The sequence below is a fragment of the Tamandua tetradactyla genome, chromosome 6 (assembly GCF_023851605.1).
Source record: "Tamandua tetradactyla isolate mTamTet1 chromosome 6, mTamTet1.pri, whole genome shotgun sequence".
Classification (NCBI taxonomy): Eukaryota; Metazoa; Chordata; class Mammalia; order Pilosa; family Myrmecophagidae; genus Tamandua; species Tamandua tetradactyla.
In genome coordinates this window covers 23,906,703-23,919,688 of record NC_135332.1, presented here as the reverse complement: position 1 = coordinate 23,919,688, position 12,986 = coordinate 23,906,703, and the positions used below count along the sequence as shown (strand labels likewise).

General features: G+C 40.7%; 1 protein-coding gene and 1 pseudogene across 2 annotated transcripts in view; one reads left to right on the top strand and one right to left on the bottom strand.

The window, feature by feature from the left end:
• Window positions 1–6,863: 6,863 nt before the first annotated feature.
• DHX8 (DEAH-box helicase 8) overlaps window positions 6,864–12,986 on the top strand; it is a 35,864-nt gene continuing 29,741 nt past the window's right edge. For both annotated transcript variants that reach the window (XR_013177494.1, XM_077164247.1), the window contains exons 1-2: window positions 6,864–7,150; window positions 11,120–11,205. Coding sequence is in view for 1 of the 2 variants with exons in the window: in XM_077164247.1 (XP_077020362.1) it covers window positions 7,009–7,150; window positions 11,120–11,205 (228 nt within the window). In the remaining variant the exon portion in view is untranslated. The remainder of the gene's footprint in view (window positions 7,151–11,119; window positions 11,206–12,986) is intronic.
• LOC143685610 (ragulator complex protein LAMTOR3 pseudogene) lies at window positions 12,086–12,972 on the bottom strand (annotated as a pseudogene).

Sequence of the window (12,986 nt, the reverse complement as noted above, 5' to 3'; positions counted from 1 at the left end):
AGGCAGGCAGGAGCATGTTTGAATAAAGATTCACATCTAGTCCAGCAAAATACATAAAATGCTTATATTCGCTATCTTGTATAACACAGACACATGAATGTAATTATAGTTTATGGAATGCCAAAGGCTCAAAATAGCAGAACAGCTATTTAAATTGTAGTTTAGAATTTCTCAGATTGCAACCTTTTCCTAAGAAGTCCACATCCTCATGGTTTTGTCAGCTTTTAAAAAAAAAGAAGGACATCTAGTTTGTCCTCTGAATGTGCAGTCTCCAACATATAGCAGGACATCTGTAATAGCCACGTGACTGGGCAAACCACTTGATCTCTTCAATTTGAACAGCATTTGTATGCTTTGGGATGGACTTCTGAGGGATGACTAAGACATGCCTTTGAGGAGAAGGGCATGCTGGGTAGGGACTTTCAGTAAAGGCAAGCACAGATTTTGCAATAGTTCTGGGAACATAAGGCATATTTGGGAGCGGGGACTAGCAAGTGGTTTGGTTTGGTTGAAGCTTATGGAACATGTAGAGGAGACGGGGAGAGTTAAGGTTTTGGGTTTTGGAGCTATTAATTGGATGTAGGAGTCATAAGGGAGGGAGACATCACAGATTTGGAGCCTATGTGCCTTGTAAGCAGCATCCAGAAAAACAGCAAGAAGAGCTGATGTGGGGAAAGGATGATGACTTTACTTTGGTTTTAAATATGCTGTTTGAGATCCTAGCTGACATCCAGTTGGAGCTTCCAACATATAGTTGGAAATGTGGGACTGGAGCTTGGCAGAGTTGCTGGAGCTGGAGATAAAGATCCGAGAGTTGCCAGAAATGATAGTTGAACCTGATTGGGTCTGGACTGATTAATATATAGGTTCAGCTGATATAGTAGTGTAGCTTAACCCAGAAAGAGGTGTATTTCTTTCTCTCTCACGCAATAATTCAGGAGGAAGCAGTCCAGGGCTGGCTGTTATGGTGGTTCTGCGAAGTCAGAGCCTCAGGTTTCATCTATTCTTTGCGCCACCAACCTCAGGGTCATTGGAAGGAGGGATTCCTTAGCATAGCGGAACAAATTTCAAAACAACTGAACATGAGGTCTAGACCAGGAGGAAATGCTGGTAAAATTAAAAGAGTGATGATGGATTAGGAGAGAAGGGATATGAAAGGATTAAAAATCATGAAATGTAAGGGGTAGGGAGATAGAAGAATAAATTGGTGAGACAGAGAGGATTACAGACATTGACAGCAGGGGAGTAGAACCATTTCAACTAATGATGGAATCTAATGTGTGGGTTTGATTATATTATCGTTAAAAAAAACTTTTAATTTTAAAGTAATTTCAACCTTACAGGAAAGTTGCAAAAGTAATACGGAGCTATATTTAGAACTTCAATGTACCACCACCCAGATTATATCATCTTTTAAATCCCTTCCAACTCTAAAACCTTATGAGAAATATGACTGGTTGAATACTGCATTTAAATTCGAATTTCCAAGTAGCTGACAGTGTGATCCCAATTAATCCTTGTGACATTCTAAGGCCCATGAGACCCAAGTCCATGGGGACAGGATGGAATGGGGATTTGTGCACGTGCTCAATGGTGAGAACGATTAATCAATAGTGGACTACATGTCTTTCAAAAATTTTGGACAAATTCTACTCACACCTTATTTGGCTCTGGATTGTGGGGAAGATCAGCTTTTTTCCAGGTTGGGCAAAAGTAAATATATGACTAAGAAGAAAAAATATCTTTGCCCCACACATACTCATGTGATACGGGTTTCTCCTCACTTCCCCCTTCTCCCTGCTTCAGCTAATTTGAAATAAAAGATGGGAAAATGGCGATGTCACGGAACAAATTACTTTGTTTAAAAGGCTAAACTACAGGTTGGGGTTTATAGGAAGACTCGGACTCTGCACACTATGGTGAGGCAAAGGGAATGGTTGTTTGGGACTCTTGATAATTACTGAACAGGCAGGGGACCTAAGCCCCTGAACTCTGCCCCTGTCTACTGTGCTCTGAAAGCAGGAGCCACGCTCCCTAATTGCCCCATATGTTGGTTTTATTTGGTGGCTCAGCTGGGTGGAGTGAACTCTGGGAGGAGAGGCATTCATTTTTAGTTACTACACCAGATTGCTAATTTTCACTCTGGAAGCATAAATCACCATAATTACTGTAATCCCAAGACCGAGAACGGCAGCTTTTCTGGCAGAAGGGCAGCAGCTATTTCTTCCACCAAAGCTGTTCTACCTGAGGGTCAGGGCTTAGGGAGCTGAGAATGGAGTCTGATGTGGCTCACTCTGCTGCGACACTCACATTTGCAGGGATGGCTTTCCAGAAACTCACTCTCCTTTACTCAGGGAAGGAATGGAGATCCTGGAGAAGCAGTTGTGTCTGTGTTAGTGGCAAGAGCCTGCAGTTGAAGGCAGATCTTCAGTCCCTGGCTGACTGGACAGCAGCTTATATCCTTGGCTGCACACAGAACATCAGCTCCTCTTTTTTCTCATCTCTTCCCATCAACACGGTACTTGGTTTTTGCATCTCTCCTGAAGAAGGCCCTAAAAGCTCCAAAAGAACTACCTCAAGCAGAAACCAGAAGCTGCTAAAATACCCAGCCCCCAGAAGTAGGAGCTAAAGGTCATTAGAGAGGGGGGAAAAATATAAAAAGCCCTAACTTGTCCCTCTGTCACCTGTGTTTGTAATATTGATTAACTTTTTTTCTTTAAGAAAAGCAACCTAGACTAAGTTTAAGAAATGCCAACTAGACTCTTAAGTAGGATCATTTAAAGGATGAATAACTCATAAATAAATATGTGAAAATTCCTTCCCATTAGCACAGAAGGCGAGGAGGTGGCGATGGGGGAATATTTTCTTAACAAGTTCATGTCATAAGAGCGTCTAGTTGTCTGACATTTTAAAGACAGCCCTGAAATGAGAGAGAATGAGGAAAGTCGACTGTGGCAAAAAAGAAAAAGCATGTTGTCTAATACTATGAAGCCCTGGAGGATTTAGGGAGGTCCAGAGCTTCCATTATTACTGATGGCAGGTTGACAGCCTAGGAAGAGAGGGGATTTTAAGTTAGGGACATTTTGTGCAAAATCAAGGCTGTGCTTGGACATTAAACGATAGGGCAGAAACATAATGGATTGCCACAAGACAGGTAAGCTGCCCCCTGACATATGCCTTGGCCTGGGTCTGGCTCCTCTATGCCCCTGCAGCTGCCCTCAGATGACAGGGAGCAGACTTGCTTTGGTTTTTTGTCTTCCAATCACCTGCCCTCACGTTTAGGCAACAGAGAACCAGTTATAAATACAAGGCTGCCAGGAGCTCCCTCCGAAGAGTGTGGTATTTAGAGAGTATTCTTGTTCTTCCTTGACGTTTGCCACTACCTCTCAGACTCTGCATAATGATCCTTTCAAGAACCTACCACAATGTCTGGGCCCAAGATGGACATTCAAAATATGTTTGCTGAATTGATTCAGATTTGGAGAATAGCTTGCAGAAAAGTCAGAGAGAAAAACGAGCAGCCTTTCACTGCTTCACTTTCTCTGGGGCCCTATCCCCAGGAGCCACAGATAAAGGGTTCAGGCCATTTTCATCAATATATGGTCGGGTCAGGGCTGTAGTGGAGTAGTGAAGAAGGGGCCATTTTTTTTCTGAAGTCTTCCTACATTAGGAATAGTGACATTTGGGTAGCAGTAACACCCATAGAACCAAATCATTCTGCTCTTGTCTTTTGGAGCAGAGGTATTTTTCTTAAGATCACAGCTTTCCCCCAGTAGAAAAGCTAGGGCTGTCTTGATTGCAGTAACACCTTTTGTTTTGCTAACAGAAAGTCCCATTATTTTTCTCATCAGCTTCCCTAAGGATGCCACCTTTTAGCTAGATACACTTGGGTTATTTCTATCCTACCCACCCAATCCAGGGCTGCCAAGAGGCTGAGCACCGTCTTCTTCACCTGCCTTCTCTCTCCCTAACCTGTAAGTTCTTACTCAAGCATCAGAATCAGGGACTAGTCTCCTGGGCAGTTCTGAAATAATACAGGCATCAGGGGTAGGGTTGAGCACATAAATCAATCTAGAAACAGGCATTAAAACAATGCCCTTGTTCCTACAAGGATGACAATGGGAAATCATTTTTTGTCCATCATGGATAGTGGCATGGGCAGTGTTTTAGTTTGCTAGCTGCTGGAATGCAATATACTAGAAATGGAATGGCTGTAAAAAGGGGAATTTAATAAGTTTCTAATTTACAGTTTTGAGGCTGAGAAAATGTCCCAATTAAAATAAGTCTATAGATATGTCCAATCAAAGGCATCCAGGGAAAGATACCTTGGTTCAAGAAGGCCGATGAAGTTCAGGGTTTCTCACTCAAGTGAGAAGGCACAGGGTGAACACAGTCACGGGTTCTTCCTCGGCTGGAAGGACACATGGCAACCACAGTGTCATCTGCTAGCTTTCTCTCCTGGCTTCCTGTTTCATGAAGCTCCCGGGAGGCGTTTTCCTTCTTCATCTCCAAAGGCCGCCGGCTGGTAGACTCTCTGCTTCTTGTGGCTATGACGTTCTGCTCTCTCAGAATCTCTCTCAAGTGGAAGGGCACGTGGTGAACACAGAGTTTCTCTCTCATCTGGAAAGGCACATAGTGAACACGGTCAGGTTTTCTCTTTCATCTGGAAAGGCACGTGGTGAACATGGCATCAGCTGCTAGCTTTCTCTCCTGGCTTCCTTTCATGAAGCTCCCCAGGAGGTGTTTCCTTCTTCATCTTCAAAGGTCACTGCTGGTGGTCTCTGCTTCTTGTGGCTATGTCATTCTGCTTTTTCAGAATCTCTAGCTTTCTGCAAAATGTTTCCTCTTTTATAGGATTCACATAAACGAATCAAGACCCAACTAAATGGGTGGAGACATCTTGTCACCTAATCCAGTTTAACAACCACTCTTGATTAAATTACACCTCCAGGGAGATGATCTAATTGCAGTTTCAAATATACAATGCTGAATAGGGATTAGAAGAAGCAGCTGCCTTTACAAAATGGGATTAGGATTAAAACATGGCTTTTCTAGGGTACATACATCATTTCAAACCAGCACAGGCAGTGACTGAGCATAGGCTATTTGTTTTAGTGGGGTTTTTTGTTTGCTTGTTTGTTTTTTGGTGTGTGTGAAGGTAAATGATTTGCTTTGAACTATCAAAGGCTGTGCTCAAAGGGCCAGGGGGACGCTGCCCAAGGAAAGCCACACAATAATAAAGGGCAATTAATTATACATGATTTGATATAAAAGATAGACTCTATCCAAAGGATAGTTCCAAAGCATTCACTTTTTTGGGGGGGGGGGGTAGAATTGGGAGGGGGTGCATGGGCCAGGAATTGAACCCAGGCCTTCTATATCATAGGTGAACAATTCTACCACTGAACCACCAGTGCACCCAATCCTACAGGACTTTTGAGACAAAACAAACTCTATGTCTGTTCTCCTTTCCAGTTAATTTTGGAGAGAGGCAGTATATAAACATGATTTTTAAAAAAAGGCAGCAAAGCACAGAGAATGGAAGTCAAGAGGACTAAGCTGCTAAAATCCTAACTCAAATTAAGCACGTGAAATTAGGTGCAGGATTTCCCAATCCATTCTTGGAGAGAAGGAGAAAGAGAAAGGAGAGGAATGGGAGGAGCTCAGAAAGCACTGTACTGATTTCTTAGGAACTTGGAAACCTGGAACCTCTGGAGGCTGTAAGAAATGCTCAGGATTTTCTGTCTGCCATTCTTTAGTTCCAGGTGAGATGGTGGAGGAGTTAAGTCTAAATGTGCACCAGGGTAATGTAGCCAAAGGCAAAAAGCAGCCAAAGGTTCTGATTTCCTACCTTTTGATTGATTGGGGGGAGCCACTCACTTTGCAGTGCCTCCATATCCTTATGGGCTATAGAGTAGGGTGGTTCGGGAAAATCTGCACCTCACGTTAGGACTGTCACGAGAAAAAAGTCAACCCCTGAAGTAGAAGTTGGGAAACCAGGGCTCCGTTTCCATCTCTTATGACCTTGGGTTCCAAGCAGCTGAAATTTGGAGGAACAAGTTCTCAGAGGACTGAGGGTATTGGCATAAGGAAATTTGGGGGTTGAGAAGTGGTTTTCACAAAGGAGGAGGTGGGCGGTCCTCTGGGGACAGGAGATGTGTGCTTGAGAGGCTAAAATAAGAGGGAGTTGTGTGGTACAAAGGAAAGAACTTTCTATTGCAGTTGAGAGCGGCTAGCACTAGCTGCCATTTGTAGTGTGCTTACTGTGTCAGGGTCCTTGAATAGTTAGTTACCTCATTTAGTCCTGAATTCATTTAGTCCCAGTTAGAACAACATTATCCCAGTTTACAGATGAGAAATCTAAGACCCCAGAGATTAATTTGTCCAAGGTCACCCAGTGAGATACTAGAAGTGCCAGTTTCCTCATTTGTAAAATGACAGGAATTAATGCCAGAACTAGAATACATCGTCTGCTCGTTTGTTGTAGAGTCGCCTGAGATCGTACATAATTAGCCCAAAGAGGCGAGGCCTGAGGAATATGCGTGTCCAATTGTAAAGCGAATTTTGCCTTTCTCAGATTACGTTCGTTTTCTTTAACAAGGCTTCAAAGGCGCAGGGGCCGGCGGTTCGCGGTCTTTCTGCCGCGCTCACCCGCCCGGGGTCCTTCCACTCTCACAGGGCCCTCCGAGCCTCCTCGCTCAGGCCGCGGTCGCCCCCTGCCGACGATGCAAGAAGAAACCGCGCCCGGAACGAACGCTGCGGGACTTGGCTCGCTGGCCAATAGAGGGCGTCAGCCAGCGTGAGTGTAAAACCAGTCCCGCTGGCCCTTCCTTAAGCACGTCCTAACTGATCTCTATGATCCATCCGATTGCATCATTAGAAGTTCCTAGAGTTTTCAATTTACAGTAAACAAAAATAAGTTGTGCGCCGACCCGGAAGTGAAAGTCGCTTCCGGGTCGGAGTAGCTCCTAGGACGGGCAGTGAGGAGGTTGAGAGGGAACTGTAACCATGGCTGTGGCTGTTGTGGGATCTATAACCGGAGCGGAGCTAGGCCCCGCGGAAGAACTTGCCAAACTCGAGTATCTGTCTTTGGTGTCGAAGGTTTGCACTGAACTGGACAATCATTTAGGGATAAATGACAAGGATCTGGGTGAGTCTGGAGAGGGCCCGAACTGTGGGCCTAGGGCAAGGGGAAGCGGAAGAATGGTGGTTGATGGGCCGAATGTGTGTTCGTCTCTCCCCTTTCCTCTCTCTCTTTACCCACCACCCCCACCACTCAGAGATCTGGGCCCCGGAACCTGCGGCCGTGGCCTTTTCTTGAGAGCCCGCCAGGCCTAGCTATTAGAAATTCATTTCCCAGAGCTGTCACTGTAACGCTGGACTGCTATTGCCGCTTGCTTTTTATTCAGTCCCAGATAATGAAAACAGTGATAACGGCGTCATCCACAATGATGATAATGACGCTAATGGCTGACGTTTATTGGGTGCGCACTATGTGCCAGACATTATGCTCAGTGTTTTATTTGCATTAACCTATTTGATCGTCACATCACTCTGTGAGATAGTGTTATTATCTCTGTTCCTAGATTAAGTAAACAAATCTGAGTAGTTAAGATTTAATGAAGCCTAGTTTGGAATCCATGTCTTTTTTAAGTCAGTGTCTATGCTGTAAGTATGCTCTTGACTGTTTGTGCCATATTGCCTCCAAAACACCAGTCAGTAGAGGTTTGGTGGCAAACTATACACTTGGGGGACCAAAACTGAGGAATCAGAAAAGATCAGGGTCCTAGAGAAAGTCCATAGAAAGGGTGAAGTCCTTATGAGGGTGAGAGGAGATAGAGAGGATTGACCTTTGAGAGGAACAAGAATGCTTCATCCATTGTAACAGGAGAGAGGACCAAGAATATGGTTCCCGATTCAGATGGGTTTAGAGATTGGTGATGGAAAGACAAGGGAAGGCATGCCATCTGATTGTGCTGTTTTGTAAATTCGGATGAGGTGAAGTCATCAGTTGGAGGGATGGAAGGGAAGGAGCCTGTGACAAGAGGGGTCAGGGAGGTTAGACGTTTGACCTTAGTTTCTCTGAAGTAGTTTTCTCATCTGTAAAATAAAGATGATACTATCTTCTTTACAAGGTTGTGATATAGTACCTCGGATAATGTCGTGCACCCGGTAAATTTTAGTCCACATTTCTCTTGCCGTCTGGTCAAGATGTGCCTGTCCTGTGCATTTTCCTTCAGTCTCCTCTTTTTCTAGTTGATGATGAGATGATAGTATTGTCACTATGCTGTCTGGGTAATTTCCTTCATTCAGCAAAGATTTATTGAGCTAGGGATCTTGGAATATAGCAGAGAACAAGACATTTCTCCTGTCTCTTTGTTTTTGTTTTGCCTACTAATTCCTTGGTCTCTTTTAAAGGAAACAAAAACTTATTGAGACCTTCCAGGGTTAATTTGAATTGTTTTGATGTTTATATAATTATGTATGAAAATAAAGCTAAGTATAAACTCTGTGTTTGTACCGTTTTTATGTAACTAAAAACCCCAAATTTGCAGATAAACTGAAGTATGCCTTTATTGTTAAGCACCAGATTTCAATCCGATAACATTAAAAGTGATAACATTGACTTAATGTGACATTGTTTTGTTGAAACTAAATTATCGAGTTGGGTTTAATAACAAAAAGATATATTTTTTCTTCTTTTATATTTTATTTGTTTGACTAGAGTGTTTTGATTTTGACCGTGATAGATAATAATTTAAATTTGTACTTTTAATTTCCTGTTTTTGACACTGTGGTTTTTTTTTTTTTTTTGCATTATATTTTCCTGGATTTTATTTGCCAATATTTTGATAAATATTTTTGTGTTAATGTTTGTAAGGGATATTAGTCTGTAATTTCCTTTTTCTTACAATGTCTTTGTTAGTTTTTTAATGAAATTTTATTGAGATATATTATGTATTCACATACCACACAATCATCCAAATGCAGTCATGTCTCATATTGTTAGGGAGATTCACACTACTGGGAGTCATGTCCCGTGAAGGGGAGGGCAGCTAGTTCACCTGAAGAGTTGGCTTTAAGAGACAGATCACATCTGAGCACCAAAAGTGTCTCTCTGGAGGTGACTGTCAAGTTTAATCATAAGTAGGCTTAGTTTCTCCTTTGCAGGAATAAGTTTCAAGGGCAAACCCCAAGACCGAGGGCCTGGCCCATCAAGTTGGCAGTCCCCAATGCTTGTGAGAATATCAGGTCTTCCTTAGGTAGGAAAGCCTAATATTTCCACCTTTTTTTCCCAGCCCCTCAAGGGGACTTTGCAAATACTTTTTAATCTTCTGCCCAGATTACTTTGGGATGTACTGGGACATCACACCAACCTATACAAACCAAAAGAATCTTGCTACATATTCAAGATCCCAGGAAGTTACGGTGTTCAAATAAGCTGACCATACACATTAAATTAGATAGTATGCTACTGAAAATACACATTTTGTACCAAATAAACATCTCTTCCTGTGGTCTCACATAGAAGTTGAAGTTTAAAAATACAGTTAGTCTCTAAAAAAATAAAAATACCATTAGTCCTTATCCGGATCAGCTTCATTCATATCTCTAATTGAAGTCTGATCACTTTTTCAGTGTTTTTAACAGTTGCTGTATGGGGTAATGCTGACCTTCATAGCTGTAGAATTCTAACTCTGAATGGACTCATTTTGAACTACTAATCTTGGTTTGATAGCCCAATTTATTTAATGGTGGTCACAATAATTCAGAATATTAAAAAAAATAATACTTATCATTGACTACAGGTAGTGTGGAAAGTAAATAAGCTGCTGACTGCTTATGGTTGGCTTATTTGAGCATGGCATATGTTGAGCATCATGTGTCTCATTTCTCCCTCCTCTTTTCTCTGAAGTCAGTTTGCCTGGGTCACAATCCTGTCTAGACCAATTATTTATTTTATTTTATTTATTAAGCATACTAACATATAAACACATTCTTACCATATGATCATTCCATTCTGCATATATAGTCAGTAACTCACAATATCATCACATAGTTGTATAATCATCATCATGATCATTTCTTAGAACATTTGCATCAATTCAGAAAAAGAAATAAAAAGAAAACAGAAAAAAATTCATACATACCATACTCTAGACCAATTATTAATGGGTAGGTCAGCTTCTCAAAGTCTTGGCCTTATCTATAAAAAAGGGACAGTAGTGGTACCTACCTATGAGGGTTGTTAGAAGATCATGGCAATAATCCATGTAAAGCGCTTAGCCTTGTGACTGCCATGTGGTACCTGTTCAAAAAGTACTAACCATTGGCATTGCTATCACTAAATTGTTATTATGGATAATCTTTGTTCATGTAGCCTGATGACATTTGGCTTTCACTCAATGTCGTCAAAAAAGTAAAGGCAAATTCTGTCATGAAGATGTTATAGTAGATCATCCAGATTGTCCATGTTATATATTTTAAAGTTTACCATCCAAATGAAATCATAAAATTAAAAAAAATTCTTGTGGAAATCACGGTGTGAGGATTATTTTGTCAGTCGATAGTAAAATGCATTTTTCTCCTGAAAGTTTCTTAATTAATAAATAACTTTAATGCTAGACATTTCAAGAATGAGGCAGATTTGTGGAGAAAAATTTGGAGGGCAAATAAATCTTTCATTAGCAGGTTGTACCAGCAGCTGCTTTGCTTAAGCATCCTATTGCATATGTCTTTGTGTCTGTGTGTATGAACATGGACTCATGCTTTTGGATATTGTCACCTCTAGGGTGTGTGGCAGTTTGCCCGTCTAGTGGTTTTGTGAGAAGAGGGTACGATATGTAGGATAAATAGCAGCTCTTGCAAGTATATATGCACCCAAGTACCTGGTAAAAACAGTTTATAGTAATACCTTCTATTCATTTATAAATACTCACTAGAACATACATAGAAAAATCTTGGCAGTCTATAGCCTCTCTATTTTTTCATTAATGGATGGCGGTCTTTGGTTTTTATGGCTGTTGAGTTAGCCTAATTAGTTGCTTTTTAGCATGCTTGAGCCCAATTTCTTGCTTGAGTCACTGTTTCTTGTTTTAATTTATTTTCTTGTTTACAGCTGAATTTGTGATCAGTCTTGCTGAGAAAAATACCACCTTCGATACTTTTAAGGCTTCTCTAGTCAAAAATGGTGCAGAATTCACGGTATGTGTATTTGGAGACTCCTGTTTTGTTTTATGGTCACAATTGAATTTTTAAAAAATTATTTATTTTTTATTGATATATATTATATATTCACATACCATGTAATCATCCAAAGTGTACAGTCAGTGGTTCACAATATCATTATATAATTGTGCATTTATCATCACAATTGACTTTTTTCTTTTTTGTGAAAGATAGCATATATACAAAAAGCAATAAATTTCAAAGCATATCGCAACAATTAGTTATAGAACAGATTTCAGAGTTTGGTGTGGGTTACAATTCCACAATTTAAATTGTTTACTTCTAGCTATTCTAAGATACTGGTGACTAAAAGAAATATCAGTCTAATGATTCAGCAATCAAACATCATTTTCATTTGTTAAACCTTACCTTCTTTGTATAACTACACCATCAACTATGATCTAGCTATTAAATTAAAAAGATTTTTTTTTAGTGATTATACTGATTTTATTAATTTTGCTAAGCCATTTTATCTTCCTTACATTCAATGCTGAGAAATAAAACTTAAACAAAGAAAAATATGTCCCCATTATTATTCACAGTAAAAAGGGTCTGTTACTCTGAAGGCCTGGAAGTATTATACAATAGGGAGCACTTAATAGTTCAAGTGAATCAATGTACCATTTTGATTCTGATTCACTGAAGAGAGCCTTTTATTTGGTGGCTGAACTAACTCCGTGGGAGCTGAGATAGACTGAATCATTATTGCCATGTCCCCAGATCTCACTAAATAAGAAAAGATCCTACCCAAGGAAATAAAACAATCTGTCCAGAAATTATATCTATGTGCTCTTTCTTAGTATAAGACAGAAAGGGGGCCCTTTCTTCAGTATATGGATACAAGTATTATTGTGGTCTAAAGATTACTGCATTGATATTGTGTCTGGTATAATGAAGATAAGGTACAAATTGAATCCAGTTCAGATTGAGAAACTTCCACAACTTGTCTTAGTTCTTCAAATAATCGAGCAAGTTCCTTTCTAGACTGGCAATTAGTCCTGTGTTGGCTTTGCTGCTGACTATGAAACTCACCACCAAAGGTAAATGATTAAATTGAACCATATGGTAGATGTTATAGTAACAGATGATACTTTTTTTGAAAGCCCGAGTTTGCTGCCTTAGTCTTTTGCAAGGGCAAAAGTAGATAAGAAACTAAGTCTCAAAGTATGCTCTGCTTTAATAGCAGGTACTCCATCTCTATCTGACACAATAGCATGGAGCCCTTCAACACTTGGTAATTTTTTATGCAGGAACCATCTGCCGTGATGAACCCCCTTTGCCCTCAGGGTCAATCTCCATGCTAGATTTCTGTTCCAGGTGCTGCCCAGATTCTCCCTGGTGTCACTTCAGGAACAGCTTCAAAGACAAAATAGGATCTGATGTAGGAAGGAGACAAAAACTTGTATATAGCAATCAAATAAGCCATTAAGGATGTAAAGTTTTCATGCTACTAAGCAGTGGGGAATGTAATTGGATTTCCTGTGGCACCTTTCTAATGGGGCAGGATTTCTGTCATTAAGTCTTTGTGGGTATTTACATTCTTGTGCTGTCAGTGCAGGAAGTCAGAAACTAGAGTCCATGTTTGGAGGGAGTTCTAAACTATAGAAAATAAAATGGTTAAAGAGCGCTAAATAACTTTTCCCTCAAGAAGTCCTAAATAGCAGTTTTCTCTGAAGTGCTATACCTGTCTGTGAAATCAGGTTGACCTTCTGTGCAACATTTGTTCCAAATAGTTAAATGCATGTGCATAACCACTT